At 44.5% G+C, this 17,355-nt stretch overlaps 1 protein-coding gene across 1 annotated transcript in view; it reads right to left on the reverse strand.

The window, feature by feature from the left end:
- The window catches only part of RSPO4 (R-spondin 4), a 53,032-nt gene extending 43,572 nt beyond the window's left edge, over window positions 1-9,460 (reverse strand). Inside the window, exon 1 of the mRNA XM_081949803.1 lies at window positions 8,737-9,460. Within this exon, the coding sequence (XP_081805929.1) occupies window positions 8,737-8,827 (91 nt within the window). The 5' untranslated portion in view covers window positions 8,828-9,460. The remainder of the gene's footprint in view (window positions 1-8,736) is intronic.
- Window positions 9,461-17,355: the final 7,895 nt, after the last annotated feature.

The raw sequence follows: 17,355 nt of genomic DNA on the forward strand, positions 1-17,355 counted from the left end.
GTCATTGGCAACTTTCCCAAATGAAAGCTCTAATCACCTTCCGCTATTTATTCCATAATAGTCCTTAAAGTTGTTTTTAAAACATCTTTTACTAAGGGTTGAAAGAAGCTCACTCGGTGCAGTAAAACCTGTGAATTCAGTGGGTTTTAACAGCGGAAAAGCATTAAAAAGCAATTTCAAAATGAGATTAAGAGGTGAAATTCAGTGAACGTCCATAAAGACTACATTATGTGATGACTCCTAGCAACTCGTTCACAAGTTAACATAAAAGCCTCAATTCCTCTGGTCTACACACAAGAAGCAGCTGTCCGGAATATATGTGGGCAATCTCATGATCTCTCCTTTTTCCGTAGAGATTTAGCTGGCCGAAAAACACCATCTCCTCACCAATCTCACCATGTTTCTCAGTGGTGGGATTAATATTTTTTTTTACTACTGGTTTGGTGGGCGTGGCATGGCTTGGTAGGCATGGTAGGGGAAGGTTACTGCAAAATCCCCATTTCCTCCCGATCAGCTGGGACTCGGGAGGCAGAGAATAGATGGGGGCGGGGCCAGCCAGAGGTGGTATTTACCGGTTCTCCGAACTACTCAAAATTTCCGCTACCGGTTCTCCAGAACTGGTCAGAACCTGCTGGATCCCACCTCTGACATCTCTGCTCCAGTGGTGGGATTCCATATCTTTTCCTACCGGGTCTATGAGAGCGTACGTTGTTTGCTCACTCATGTGGAGCAGTCAAAGACTGCCCACAATGTCACCGCTGGTGAGCTCAGCTAAAAAACGAAGGGAATATAGGACAGGGAAGAGGGACGCGGTGGCTCAATGGCTAAGTCGCTGAATTGTCAATCAGAAAGATTGACAGTTTGGCCGTTCAAATCCCTAGCGCCGCGTAAGGGAGTGAGCTCCTGTGACTTCTCCCAGCTTCTGCCAACCTAGCAGTTCAAAAGCACCTAAAAATTCAAGTAGGAAAATAGGAACCACCTTTGGTGGCAAGGGAACAGCGTTCCGTGCGCCTTCGGCGTTGACTCATGCTGGCTACACGACCACGGAGACGTCTTCGGACAGCGCTGGCTCTTCGGCTTTGAAACGGAGATGAGCACCGCCCCCTAGAGTCAGGAACGACTAGCACATCTGTACGAGGGGAACCTTTATCTAGGTCAGGGAATGGCGGAGGCAGGAGGGCGGGGCCAGCCAGAGGTGGTATTAGCCAGTTCTCCAAACTACTCAAAATATCCACTACTGGTTCACCCAAACCGATCCAAACCGGCTGAATATCACTTTTGCTCTGCTCCTTCAGAGACATCTAATTCATCATGAAATCTCACCAGAAGTCACAAACTATTCCTTCTGCAAGCAACAATATCTCATAATTGTTGCAACTCATTCAAAGTGCTGTATTGGTATAAGCCAGGGGTGTCCAAACTTGGGAACTTTAAGACTTGTGGACTTCAACTCCCAGAATTCCCCAGCCAGTGGCTGGGGAATTCTGTGAGTTGAAATCCACAAGTCTTAAAGTTCCCAAGTTTGGACACCCCTGGTATAAGCAGACTTGAACTTGTTTATACAACACCTTAGAATACTCCCATCATCACTGACAAAGCACGCCACTTGTATATACAGTAAAAAGAGAGCAAACCCATTCCCTTCTAGTACTGATGATGTTGCCTAGTTGGGTAATGAAATGTCTGCAAAATAACAACCAAGCTCAGAGAACACCAAGGACCATGAAGTCGTCATCCTCCTCTTCCTCCTCCTCTTCCTCCTCTTCCTCTCCTCCTCCGCTCCTCCTTCTCCTCCAGTCTGCAAACCCCATTCCCATCTAGTACTGATGATGTTACCTAGTTCAGTAATGAAATGTCTGCAAGAAAACAACTAAGCTCAGAGTGTACCATCCATCTTGCAATTCTCTCCTCCTCCTCCTCCTCCTCCTCCTCCTCCTCCTCCTCCTCCTCCTCCTCCTCCTCTTGGCAAACCTCACTCCTGTCTAACTCTGATGATGTTACCTAGTTAGCTTATGAAACATCTTCAAGCAAACCACCAAGGACCCCACAGTTTGACCCTGGGCTACCAAGATTCTCTCCTATAGATATGGACATAAAACTAATCCGTCCCAAAAAAAATTATTTTCCAATTCAATGGACATAAGGCAGAACTAGAACTCACCATCTCCTGGGGATTCACCCAAAGTCATCCAGGTGGGTTTCACGCCTAGGGAAGAGCTAGAGCTCACCATCTCCAGGAGATTGGCCCAAAGTTACCCGGCCGGCTTTCATGCCTAAGGTGGGTCTAGAACTCACCGTCTCCTGGTTTCTAGCCTGGTGTCTTAACCACTAGACCAAACTGAATCTCTTTGTCACTTTTCCTTGTTTGCACATTTTGTGCAACTGGCTGTCCAAACTCTTCTTAAAAACTTCCATAGTTGGAGCATTCACAACTTCTGGTGGCAAGCAGTTCCACTGATTAATTCTTCTCACTGTCAGGAAATTCCTCCTTAGTTCCAGGTTGCTTCTCTCCTTAATTAGTTTCCATCCATTTGCTTCCTGTCCTGCCTTCAGGTGCTTTGGAGAATAGTTTGACTCCCTCTTCTTTGTGGCAACCCCTGAGATATTGGAAGACTGCTATCATACCTAGTCCTTCTTTTCATCAAACTAGATGTATCCAGTTCCTGAAGCCGTTCTTCGTGTGTTTTGGCCTCCAGCCCCCTAATCCTCTTGGTTGCTCTTCTCTGCACTCTTTCCAGAGTCTCCACGTCTTTTTTACAATGAGGTGACCAAAACTGGATGCAGGATTCTAGGTGTGGTCTTTGCACCAAATTGATTCTTGCTGAATAGGTCAGATCATCTTGTGGCACTGAGTTCCATAAGCTACGAGAGGAATGGGCAAAGAAAGATTGGGGTTCCCCCCCTCCCCCCTTAAATTGACTGCCAATAAACTCCACTCAGTGAATGAAACATCAAAGTGGACTCTGTTAAAGTTATGTGCGCCGAGAACAAGCATTGTCTGGTGCTTCGTTTTGGGGGACCTTTTCAATATCCTTTTCTACCTCATCCATCTCGCGATGGTGTCAATGACGCATCCATCCGTGGAGGAATGATGGAAACACCGATCCCTTCATTATCCAAGGATAATTAAATTAGCATGGAAAGGATGCTAATGGGCAACTTTCATGGGAAAGATGATGGGCAGAACACGCTGTCCCCCCCCCCCCCCCCCGTAATTTTCCAAGGTTGAATCAGATTTTGATTGCAAGGCTGAAGTCATCGTTTTGGAGCACGAGAGCTGCTGCTTTTTATCAATTAAACTGACCCCAGAATCTCTTTTAAGAAGAGTTTGGACAACTGTTTCTCTGAAATGGTGTAGGGTTTCCTGCCTGAGCAGCGGGTTGGACTAGAAGACCTCCAAGGTCCCTTCCAACTCTGCTATTCTATTCTATTCTATTCTACCCTACTCTACTCTACTCCACTCTATTCCGTTCCATTGCATTCCACTCCTCTCCTCTCTTCTCTTTCCTATTCCATATTTTCTCTTCTCTTCTCATTATTTCAGATTCCCTTCCCTTCCATTTTATTCCATTCCTCTCTTCTCTTCTAATTATTTCAAATTCCCTTCCCTTCCATTTTATTCTGTTTCATTCCTCTCTTCTCTTCTTTTCTCAATTATTTCAAGTTATCTTCCCTTCCATTTTATTCCATTCCATTCCTCTCTTCTCTTCTCTCTTCCCTTCCCTTCCCCTTCTCTATTCCATATTTCCTCTTTTCTCATTATTTCAAATTCCTTTCCTTTCCCTTCCATTTTATTCTATTCCCTTCTCTTCTCTTCTCTTCTCTTCTCTTCTCTTCTCTTCTCTTCTCTTCTCTTCTCTTCTCTTCTCTTCTCTTCCAAGAATAATAGAATAACAAAGCCGGAGACCCGATGCAATCCCAGATGAATGGTTCCATCCAATCTCTTTTTCAAAACCTCTGGAGAGGCAGCACCTACAGCCTCTGAAGCTCTTCCACCGATTATTATTTTCAATTGTCAGGAAATTTCGCCTTAATTCTAGGTTGGTTCTCTCCTTGATTCTCCCAAAGATGCTTTTTCAAGAGGCAACTGGACTTCCTTTGTTTTTCCTTGAAGACATTTTGCTTCTCCTCCAAGAAGCTTCTTCAGTTGTGAATGGTTCTGTAGCCTCTTGAAAAAGCATCTTTTTGACACCTTTGAGCTGGATGACTGAGAATCTCCATAGACATTTAATTTTACATTGCTTCTCTCTATCATTCCAGAAAATGACTGTCTAACATCTTTTTAAAATTCTCCTGTGATTGAGCATTCACAACTTCTGGAGGCACATTGTTCCACTGGCTAATTGTTGTCACTGTCAGGAAGTTTCTCCTTAATTCCAGGTTGCTTCTCTCCTTGATCAGTTTCCACCCATGGCTTCTTGTCCTGCCTTCAGGTGCCTTGGAGAGTAGCTTGACTCCCTCTTCTTTGGGGCAGCCCCTCAAATATTGGAAGGCTGCTATCATGTCACCCCTGGTCCTTCCTTTTGTGAGACTAGAGTAGACCTACCCAGTTCCTGCAACCGTTCTTCATATGTTTTAGCCTCCAGTCCCCTAATCACCTTTGTTGCCCTTCTCTGCACTCTTTCCAGAGTCTAAAATTTTTCTTGGTATTATCGTGAAAAGAATTGGATGCAATATTCTAATGTAAAAGAACTATGATACTTTATAAACTTTGTCTATTGGGTCTAATCTACAGCCAGGCACCAATTATATTTTTCCAATAGGTCAGGGGTGTCCAAACTTGGCAACTTTAAGACTTGTGGACTTCAACTCCCAGAATTCCCCAGCCTGCATAGGATGGGATAGCTGGCTGGGGAATTCTGGGAGTTGAAGTGCCCTTATCTTAAATAGTTAAGTTTGGTCTAGTGAGAAAGGCATCAGGATAGAAAGAGGAGACGGTGAGTTCTAGTTTTGCCTTAGCCATGAAAGCAGATTGGGTGACTTTAGACCAATCACCAGGAGACAGTGAGTTCTAGTCCTGCCTTAGCCATAAAAGCTGATTGGGTGACTTTGGGCCAATCGCCAGGAGACAGTGAGTTCTAGTCCCGCCTTAGCCATGAAAGCAGGTTGGGTGACTTTAGACAAATCGCTGGGAGACGGTGAGTTCTAGTCCTTCCGTAGGCACGAAAGCAGACTGGGTGACTTTGATCCAATCGCTCTGTTTCAGCCCAACCCACCTCACAGGGTTTATTTTCATTGTTTTGGTTTTTTTAAATGCAAAAACAATTTTTTTAGAAAAAAAATCTTTTTTTAAAGTTGCCAAGATGAAGAAACACCGCCTCAGAACAACAGCTAAGCTTACACAACACACAAAACCTTCCACCGCCCCTTAAGGGCTAACCATACACTAACCCACAACAAAAGCTAACCAAGATTAAACTAAGTTTAGAACGCCCACGGGGGTGGGGGTGGGGAATTGTGGGCAACAGGGGGGGGCAATCAAAAGCGTTTGGACGAACCTTCTGTGTTCGAAAAATTCCAAAAGTCGGGGAGAGAAGTGGCCCTGCTTGGTTCAGCCCTTGGGCCCAGATGCAAATCCTGCTCCAAGGTCTCTTAGCCGGCAAGGGGGAACCCAGAGAGTTCCTGCTGGTTTCAGCCTCACCCCTTCTTTCCCTGGGACACCAATTCAAATCATGCTCTGTGGGGGGGGGGGGTCTCTTAAGCTGGCAAAGTGAACCCACCCCACGCAGGTCCTCCTTGCTTCCCGCCTCCCCTTCCCTAGGACCCCCTATGCGAATCCTGCTTCCTGCCAGCCTCTTAGCCGGCGATGCAAACATATCCTCCTTGCTTCAGCCTCCCCCTTTCTTCTCCGGGACCCTGATTCAAATCCTGATCTGAAACCTCTTAGCTGGCAAGGTGGATCAATAAGAGTCCCTGCTCTGTCCAGCCTCCCCCTTCCTTCTCCTGGGACGCTGATGTGAATCCTGCTAAGAAACTCCTTAGCTGGCAACGCAAACCAACTGAGGTCCTTCCTGCAGCCTTCCCGTTTTCCTCCGGGGAGGACTCAGATTCAAATCCTGCTCCACAACCTCTTAGCTGGCAAAGCGAAAGCTCCCCCCCCCCTTAAATCCACCCCACTTTCTTTATTTTTAAAGAAAAGTATTTTTTTTTATTTAACAAATCTTGCATCATTAATCAAACAGTGTGTCATCTGGGTACAATTTTTGTGTCATCATCTAATATTGACTATCATTTTTAATACCTTTTACCTTTCTGTTTCATTTCAATTCAGCTTCTCTCCTATAAACCTGCTTTCCTTCCCAATTTCTTTAATTTTGCATCTCTTGCCTCCATTTATCTCCTACCCAGGGATAAAATCTCCGCCGTATATTATCATACTCCGAATCTTCCTTCCCTTTAGCTGCCAATGTTAATCCATTCATTTCTGCACAATCTAATATTTTTCTTAATTGCCTCTCCCTCTGAAGGGATTTTTTTCCATTTTCCAATTTTGTGCAAATACAGTTCTAGCTGCAGTTATTACAGATATACATTATTTTTACTATATTTCTCTAATACACTATATGCATATCAGACATATACATTCTCTTTGCTATATTTCTCTAATATACTATATGCATATCAGACATATACATTCTCTTTGCTATATTTCTCTAATATACTATATGCATATCAGACATATACATTCTCTTTGCTATATTTCTCTAATATACTATATGCATATCAGACATATACATTCTCTTTGCTATATTTCTCTAATATACTATATGCATATCAGACATATACTTTCTCTTTGCTATATTTCTCTAATATACTATATGCATATCAGACATATACATTCTCTTTGCTATATTTCTCTAATATACTATATGCATATCAGACATATACATTCTCTTTGCTATATTTCTCTAATATACTATATGCATATCAGACATATACATTCTCTTTGCTATATTTCTCTAATATACTATATGCATATCAGACATATACATTCTCCTTGCTATATTTCTCTAATATACTATATGCATATCAGACATATACATTCTCTTTGCTATATTTCTCTAATATACTATATGCATATCAGACATATACATTCTCTTTGCTATATTTCTCTAATATACTATATGCATATCAGACATATACATTCTCCTTGCTATATTTCTCTAATATACTATATGCATATCAGACATATACATTCTCCTTGCTATATTTCTCTAATATACTATATGCATATCAGACATATACATTCTCTTTGCTATATTTCTCTAATATACTATATGCATATCAGACATATACATTCTCTTTGCTATATTTCTCTAATATACTATATGCATATCAGACATATACTTTCTCTTTGCTATATTTCTCTAATATACTATATGCATATCAGACATATACATTCTCTTTGCTATATTTTGCTAATATACTATATGCATATCAGACATATACATTCTCTTTGCTATATTTCTCTAATATACTATATGCATATCAGACATATACATTCTCTTTGCTATATTTCTCTAATATACTATATGCATATCAGACATATACATTCTCCTTGCTATATTTCTCTAATATACTATATGCATATCAGACATATACATTCTCTTTGCTATATTTCTCTAATATACTATATGCATATCAGACATATACATTCTCCTTGCTATATTTCTCTAATATACTATATGCATATCAGACATATACATTCTCCTTGCTATATTTCTCTAATATACTATATGCATATCAGACATATACATTCTCTTTGCTATATTTCTCTAATATACTATATGCATATCAGACATATACATTCTCTTTGCTATATTTCTCTAATATACTATATGCATATCAGACATATACATTCTCTTTGCTATATTTCTCTAATATACTATATGCATATCAGACATATACATTCTCTTTGCTATATTTCTCTAATATACTATATGCATATCAGACATATACTTTCTCTTTGCTATATTTCTCTAATATACTATATGCATATCAGACATATACATTCTCTTTGCTATATTTCTCTAATATACTATATGCATATCAGACATATACATTCTCTTTGCTATATTTCTCTAATATACTATATGCATATCAGACATATACATTCTCTTTGCTATATTTCTCTAATATACTATATGCATATCAGACATATACATTCTCTTTGCTATATTTCTCTAATATACTATATGCATATCAGACATATACATTCTCTTTGCTATATTTCTCTAATATACTATATGCATATCAGACATATACATTCTCCTTGCTATATTTCTCTAATATACTATATGCATATCAGACATATACATTCTCTTTGCTATATTTCTCTAATATACTATATGCATATCAGACATATACATTCTCTTTGCTATATTTCTCTAATATACTATATCAGGGGTGTCCAAACTTGGCAACTTTAAGACTTGTGGACTTCAACTACCAGAATTCCCCAGCTGGGGAATTCTGGTAGTTGAAGTCCACAAGTCTTAAAGTTGCCAAGTTTGGACACCCCTGTACTATATGCATATAGACATATACATTCTCTTTACTGTATTTCTTTGGTTAAATACCCAACCAAAAATACCCTCCGGTTTTAGATCAACACGTTACTGTGTCATCTTCTCCAATTGCATACGCATTTTTTGCCCAACACTTTCTGGCTCCTGCACAACTCCATCCACCCCACTCTCAAGCCCACGCGTGGCGGGGGGACGGGGGACTCCTCACCTGGCTTCTTTTTCCTTGCTCGGGCGAGCATTTCCCTGGAGCTGGCGAGGATCAGCAGCAGCCAAAGCACGAGCCACATCTGGTCTGGCATCAAACGGGGCAAGGGAAGCCTCAAATCCTCCGGGGAGGGGTGGCGGGGCCCCCCACAGTTCTTCCTGCCCCCTCCCAGCGCAAGGGGTGGGGGTGAGGCAAAGGAGGGAGTTTCCAAAGGGGAGGAGGGCAAAGGAAAAAAAACACCCAGAAAAGCTGCGTTCACAGCATCTCCAGCATCTGATCGGCGAGTGGGCACCAAGAGGGCACCCAGGGCGAAGAGTAGGGGGAGCTGTCAGTCTCGGAGACCCCCAGAAGCCCGATGTGGGTGGGGGAGAAGACCCCCTTAGCTGCAGAGCTTCATCCGGAGCGGGTGGTCAGCTGCTGCGGCTCTTTCGCGGCTCACCTGCGGCGGGAGACCCCGGGCGCCTTTGCCAGCCGGGCACAGGCGCCCCCCGCCCAGGGCAGGCGGCCGCTTCGCCTCCTCCGGGACCCGGCCGGGCTGCCTTGTGCCTGGGCTGAACTCCTGCCATGGCTCGGCAACCCAGGTTGGAGGGAAGCCCCGGGCGAAGGGCTGGGGTGGAGTCACGCAGTTAACCGTGTCCCTGCCGGCCAGTCCCGGCTTCCCGTCCACTCCCCTCTCCTCCTGCCCCCCCCCCAAGACCCCCCTCCCGGGAAGACCCCCGCCCGCCCGCCCCTCTAAACCGGCTTTCGGGGGGAGGCAGAGTCCCGCCCGGCCGCGATCCGCAGCGAAGGCAAAAGGCATCAGCAGCGCCAGAAGGACCCTCGGCGTAGCCCCCCGCCGGGGGTCGTTGGGCGCGCCGGACGGGTCCTGGGGTGGGGCCGGAGGGGGGCTCGGCCGGGCGAAGGGCAGAGGGACTCGGCCGGCTCTAGGGAGGGCGCTCACTGCCTGCGAAGCGACCCTCGGAGTCGTTGTTGCGTTACTTTTGTTTCCTTCTTCGGTTGGTTGGTTATTCCTGGGCTTGCTTCTGAGTTTGTTTATTGGGTCAATTGTCTGTCTGTCTGACTGTTTATTTATTTAATGAACTACTGTATTTATCTTTATGGTGGTTAGATTATTTCTTTATTAGATGATTTAATGGTGTATTAGATCATCTCTCTCTCTTTTTCTCTCTCTCTTTATATCTATCCATCCATCCATCTATTGCTATCTGTGTGTGTGTGTGTGTGTGTGTGTCTATCTCTCTGTCTGTCTATCTATCTATCTATCTATCTATCTATCTATCTATCTATCTATCTCTATTTATCTATCGATCTCGATCTCGATCTATCGAGCTATCTAACTATTTCTATCAACCAATCTCTCCCTCTCTCTCTCTCCCTACCTATCTATTTTTCTATCTATCTGTCTAATCTATCACTCAATCTATCTACCTCCATATCTCTATCAATCTATATATAGTTATCTATCCATCCATCTCTCTTTATCTATCTATCTATCTATCTATCTATCTATTTATCTATCTATCTATCTCTAACTATCTATAGATCTCGATCTATCGAGCTATCTAACTATCTCTATTTCTATTAATCAATCAATCTCTCTCTCCCTCCCTATCTTTCTATCTATCTAATCTATCGCTCAATCTATCTACCTCCATATCTCTATCAATCTATAGCTATCTATCCATCCATCTCTCTCTCTCTAACTATCTATCTCAATATCTCTCCCTCTCCCTCTCTCCCCCTCTTTCTCTCTCTCCATCCATCTATCATCAATTAGATTATGTACTTATTTATTTTTATTTTCAATTTACCATTATTACTTTGATAAATCTCAACAAACATACCTGTAATACACCTTCCTCCTCCTATTTTCCCCAAAACAACAGCCCTGTGAGGTGGGTGGGGAAAAAAAGTAACCAATGCAATGTTACCCAGCCGGTTTTCATATGCCTAAGGCAGGACTAGAACTCACCATCTCCTGGTGATTGGCTCAAAGTCAACCAGCCGGCTTTCATGCCTAAGACAGGACTAGAACTTCCAGTCCCCTGGCAATTGGCTCAAAATCTTCCAGCTGGCTTTCATGCCTAAGGTGGGACTAGAACTCACCAACTCCCAACAATTGGCCCAAAGTCACCCAGCCAGCCTTTTTGCCTCAGCAAAACTAGAAGTCACCGTCTCCTAGTGATCGGCCCAAAGTCACTCCTCCAGCCTCCATGCCTAAGGCGGGACTACAACTCACCCTCTCCTGGTGATTGGTCCAAATTGTCCTGGCCAGCTTTTCTGTCTAAGGGAGGACTAGAACTCACCGTATCTTGTTTTCTAGCCCTTTGCTTTAACCACTAGACCAAACCTCTTGCTATCTGATAGCAGAAAATCTTCAGAAAAGACATTTTAAGTTACAAAATACCATCCCTCACCTCATGCAGCCAAATGCTGGAAGCTAAGGAGGATTGTTTCTGGGGAGAACATAGGAAGTCTGTAACACGCTATTTCCTTGCATAACACAAGCGAAAAGGCTGCAGACATAGCCATAATATTCAATTCTGCGGAAATCTCCCCCCGACACCCCCTCGCATCCAGTCCCATTGTTTGTCCTTTGCATCGGGACAAATGTGACTGGTTTTTTTCCCCAGTCCCCTTTCCTTTTTTTTTCCAAAACGAAAAGGTTTACTACTTTACAACCAGAGGCGGGGAGATTCCTCTTAACGTCAATGCAAATTTCAAATTAAATCCGCACCGACATTCCTGCCCCAAATATACGCACGGCCACGCCATTTGCAAATGTAACCTTTTGCTGGGCCTTTTTCCCACAAGCCTGTGAAATTTTGGATCAGGATTTTAACCTCGTTGGCCCGTGTTCGTATGCCTTTTTTTTTTCCTTTTGCATTGCATGAGAAGTTGTGCAATTTTTTAAAACCGGGGATTTTCAGCACCCTCTTTATTTCACTTTTTAAAGCACTTTTTACTATCTATTCGCCTGAACCGGTGGTTTTAAAAAATGCTTTTAAAAGTGGGGAAAAATGGTTCCCATGATCGCGTCTGTGATTGTCAGAATCATTTTTTCCCCCACTTTTAAAGCATTTTTTTTCCTGCCTATTCGCCCGAACGAGCAGGTTAAAAATGTTTTAAAAAGTGAAAAAAAGTTGGCCACGCCTACCCAGTCACATGACACCCCACCACCAAGCCACGCCCACAGAACTGGTGGGCAAAAAAATTAGATTTCACTACTGGGTCTGAATCTCCGATATATTCAGGAGACTGAAGGCCTTCCGTTTCGTTTTAAAATTTGGGGTCCGCGTCTAAACAATAAATAACGGAATGTGGCGGAGAAAGTTTGCATGGACTTACTGTACAATGTAGTACAAGTATCATCTTCTTCTTCTTTTAAAGACCCCATTATCTCTTGCGGAGTGGAGTCTGGGCAGTTAGCAGAGCTAGCAGAATGTTCTAATGGCCCGATGCCTTTCCTGTTGCCAATGCGGAGTTTTGTTCAGCAGATTTATTCTCATTGTGCCCAGAGAAATATCTGCCTCTACCTAGGATCGAACTCACAGCCGACTGATTGTGAGGCGAGAGCTCTACCTCTAGGCCACCGCACCACTCTCAAGTTGCACAAGTACAAAGCACCATAAATCATTTTTCTAGTCCGGATGAGTTTGCTGTAATACAGGTTGTTCTCAACCATTCGTTTAGGGACCGTTCAACAGCGCTGAAGAAATTGAGGACCGTTTTTCACACTTACGACCGTCACTGCATCCCTGTAGTCCACATGATGCAAATTCAGACTGACTCATATTTATGACGGTTGCAATGTCCTGGGGTCGTGTGATCCCTAATAGAAGGTGAAAATTTGGGTGTGTCTTATACACTGAATGTAGCCCTTCCCACCTGCCGGGCCGCACCCTTTGGCCTCTGCCTCCTTGCAGCAAACAGCAAATAGCAAACTGCCTGTTTCTGTTTCAGCACAGCCTGGTTAGCACAAGCAGCTGATTGTCGGTTGGATCAGCCTCCCGACCACCAGCTGTTTCAGGCTGCAGGGATTGCCATTGCCTATTGCCAGCTCAGCATGCCCCATTTTCGGCCTCCACGTGTCCCGTTTTACAATACAATACAATAGCAGAGTTGGAAGGGACCTTGGAGGTCTTCTAGTCCAACCCCCTGCCTAGGCAGGAAACCCTATACCGTTTCAGACAAATGGCTATCCAAAATCATCTGGATTTTGGACTTCCAGTGTTGGGGCATTCACACCTTCTGGAGGCAAGCTGTTAATTGTTCTCACTATACAGGAAGTTTCTCCTCAATTCCAGGTTGCTTCTCTCCTTGATTAATTTCCACCCATTGCTTCTTGTCCTGCCCTCAGGTGCTTTGGAGAATAGTTTGAGTCCCTCTTCTTTGTGGCAGCCCCTGGGATATTGGAAGACTGCTATCATGTCTCCCCTAGTCCTTCTATTCATTAAACTAGACATGCCCAGTTCCTGCAACCGTTCTTCATATGTTTTGGTCTCCAGTCCCCTCATCCTCTTTGTTGCTCTTCTCTGCACTCTTTATAGAGTCTCCACATCTTTTCTACATCGTGGTGACCAAAACTGGATGCAGGATTCCAAGTGTGGCCTTACCAAGGCGTTATAAAGTGGTATTAACCCTTCACGCGATCTTGATTCTATCCCTCTGTTGATGCAGCCTAGAACTGTGTTGGCTTTTTTGGCAGCTGCTGCACACGGCTGGCTCCTATTTAAATGGTTGTCCACTAGGACTCCAAGATCTCTTTTCCACCCAATCCTATCCCCGCTGCCTAGAACGGGCGGAAAATGGAGCACACAGAGGCTAAAAATGGGGCGGAGCCCACCTCTGGGCCTTGACCTGTTCAGAATTGGGCCAAGGAAGTTGGCAGGCAAGCTCATGCACCAACGCATCCACACTTGCGCGAACAACAGGCGAGGGTGTGCATGCATTCTCTATTTGCACAAGTGGCAGGCCTGGGTGCCCACTGCTTGTGAAAATGGAGATATGCGCTTGCGATCTTTTGTTCCCCACGGGGTAAAAAAAAATGCGGAGACTCTAGAAAGAGTGCAGAGAAGAGCAACAAAGAGGATTGGGGGACTGGAGACTAAAACATACCCTGTTCATTCAGAAATAAGACCTCTCTGGATAATAAGCCCTGCCCAAAAATATTCCCTCACAGCAGCAGCCATGAGTTGACCATCCTCGCCACCTCCTGCACCACCCCAAAAATAAGGCCAAGTGCTTATTTTTTTGGGGGGGAGAAAATAAGACGCTGTCTTATTTTCAGGGAAACACGGTATAAAGAACGGTTGCAAGAACTGGGCCTGGCTAGTCTAGTGAAGAGAAGGACTAAGGGTGACAGGATAGCAGTCTTCCAATATCTCAGGGGCTGCCCCAAAGAAGAGGGAGTCAAACTATTCTCCAAGGCACCTGAGGGTAGAACAAGAAGCAATGGGTGGAAACTAATCAAGGAGAGAAGCAACTTAGAACTGAGGAGAAATTTCCTGAAAGTGAGAACAATTAATCAGTGGAACAACCTGCCTCCAGAAATTGTAAAAGTTCAAACACCAGAGGTTTTTAAGAAGAGATTAGATAACCATTTGTCTGAAGTGGTGCAGGGTTTCCTGCCTGAGGAGGGGGTTGGGCTAGAAGATCTCCAAGGTCCCTTCCGACTCTGCTATATTCCACTCTCCTCTCCTCTATTCTTGCCTGCTGCTTGCACAGAAGCATTCCCTCTCCCCCTCCCCAAGTCCACAAAGCTGAAAAGGTTCGGGAACTCTGCTCTACACAACGACTGCGTTGCTATTTTCGGTTTGTTTAGTTTCTGCTGCCACTTGGCAAAAGCGCATAACACGAAGCCTGTCATCATAAATATTATCGTGTCGATCCACCGGATGGCTTTTTTTGTTCTGCTTTTCTCAGTTAGCCAAGCAAAACCTATTCACAGATAGCCAATTATTCTTTGGCAAAGGTCTTATCTGATTAAAACGCAACGTTCTGATGTAGTTTTATTTTTTTCCCGATGATGATGTCATTGCGATTCAGGGGTCTACCGAGCTTCGCAACTTGAAGGCTTGTGGCGTGGACTTCAACTCCCAGAATTCCTCAGCCAGTGCAAGGAATTCTGGGAGTTGAAGTCCACAAGTCTTAAAACTTGCCAAATTTAGAGGCTCCTGCTGCAAAAAAACAACAATGGAATATAGGACAAGAAAGAGGGACATGGTGGCTCAGTGGCTAAGATGCTGAGCTTGACGATCAGAAAGGTCGGCAGTTCAGCGGTTCGAATCTCTAGCGCTGCGTAACGGAGTGAGCTCCCGTTCCTTGTCCCAGCTTCTGCCAACTTAGCAGTTCGAAAGCTCGTAAAAAATGCAAGTAGAAAAAAAAGGAGCCACCTTTGGTGGGAAGGGAACAGCGTTCCATGCGCCTTCAGGGGCGTTGAGTCATGCCGGCCACATGACCACGGAGACGTCTTCGGACAGCGCTGGCTCTTTGGCTTTGAAACAGAGATGAGCACCGCCCCCTAGAGTCGGGGACGACTAGCACATATGTGCAAGGGGAACCTTTACATATAAATCTATAAGTGTAAATCAAAATGCATCGTCCACAAGAAAACCCTAGAAAGAAATTAGATCATATAGAAGGTGAGCTAATTTGCCCCCAACCCTGGAAATAGCTAATCATGTCTACAGAGATTCTCCTAAAAGGTGCTTTTTCAAGAACAATTGGACTTCCTGGTTTTTGTTTGAAGAGGTTTCACTTCTCATCCAAGAAGCTTCTTCTGAATTGTATAAAATAGCATTTCTCAGCCTGGGCAAAATTAAGGTAGGTGGACTTCAACTCCCAGAATTGTAGACGTTTCATAATCCAAGTACAGTACATCACACCTAGAAGGGAGTGTGGTTTGTGGAGAGAAGGGGGAGGAGGAGGAGGAGGAGGAGGAGGAGGAGGGGGGGAGGAGGAGGAGGACTGTTGAATCCTTGGTCCTCTCTGAGCTTGGTTATTTTCTTGCAGACGTTTCATTACCCAACTAGGTAACATCATCAGAGTTAGACAGGAGTGAGGTTTGCAGAGAGGAAGAGGAGGAGGAGGAGGATTACAAGGTCGATGGTACCCTCTGAGCTTGGTTGTTTTCTTGCAGATATTTCACAACCCCACTAAGTAACATCATCAGTACTAGAAGGGAGTGGGGGTTTTCTCTTTCTTTATATACACAGTGACTTGCCCTGTCCGCATTCATGGGAGTAGAGTTTTCTCCTTGCTGGTTCTTTGTTTAAGGTTTTCTGCTTGGTTGTTTGTCTGGTGTCAATCCCTGCTTATCTGGGTGTCAATTGCTGGCGAGGAAGTGTTGGTTCCCTTCTTAGCCTTTTCAATGGTCTCTTTTCCCGAAAGGAAGGAAACCTTCGCCAGACAAAAACTGGAGAGCACCAAGGACGCCACCAAAGGCCATGATTCAGGGCCTGTTTTAGTAGCTTCTCACACTGAGTAGGAGATTGGATGCTCTCTAAGGGCCCTTTCCCCCTCAATCCTCCAGCGATGCTTTGGAAAAGAACCAGAATTGGTGAAGCGGGCATGAAATCAAGCAGCCAAATAGGTGCTCGCTAATTTTAGATTCCGGACAGGAGGGGGGTCCCGCCCACCCACCCCCATCTCAACCTCTCCGGCTTCAGAGGTGGGCCTGCTTGTTGCCTCCCCTCTCAACTGGCCCACATCCATGCTGCAAACTGCCTTAGCTCACCCACCACCCCAGCAGCTGAAGGAGAAGAGTTAATTTCAGGAGTTGTTACTATCCTTGTGGGTCTTTTTTCCTCCCCATCAAGGCATCCTTAATCCTGGGGGGTTGAAGATAAATTGAAAAATGACCCTTCCTGCTGGGCTCTTCATCTTCTTCCCCGCTCTCCCTCTTCTTTCCACAAACAAACCAAAGGCAGTGAGTTTGCTTGATGGCTTGAAAGCTTTTAATTCTAATTCAGGGCTTCCTAAATTGGTTTGAAATGAGAGAGAGAGAGAGAGAGAGAGAGAGAGAGAGAGAGAGAGAGAGAGAGAAGATATAGATAGATGGATGGATGGATGGATGGATGGATAGATGGATGGATGGATGGGGAGAGGGAGGGAGGGAGGGAGAGACAGACAGACAGACAGAAACAGTGAGAGACAGAGAGATAGACAGAGAAGGAGCGGACTCCCCAGGTAGAGTTTGTACTTGGGACCCATCTGGCCCTGCCACCCAGGTAGTCCTCCATGGCCCATCATGCTGTTCATGATGGGCCATTTTTAAGACTTCAATTCCCAGCGTCCTGAGCCAGCCCTCCTCCTCCTCCTCCCTCTTTTTACTCTTCTCCTTATTCTTCCTCCTCCTGCTCTTTCTCCTTCTCTTTTTCCTCTCTCCTCCTCCTGCTCTTTCTCCTTTTCCTCCTCTTCGTGTTTCTCTTTCACCTTCTCTTTCTGCTCCTTCTCCTCTTCTGCTTTCTCCTTCTCCTCCTTTCTCCTTCTCCTCCTTTTCTTCTTTCTCCTTCCTCTTTCTCCTTGTCTTTTTCCTCTCTCCTCCTCCTGCTCTTTCTCCTTCTCCCTCTTCTTTCTCCTCCTTCTCTTCCTCTTTCTCCTTCTCCTCCTCCTCCTAAT

Source organism: Natrix helvetica (genome assembly GCF_964273705.1).
Source record: "Natrix helvetica genome assembly, chromosome: 3".
Lineage (NCBI taxonomy): Eukaryota > Metazoa > Chordata > Lepidosauria > Squamata > Natricidae > Natrix > Natrix helvetica.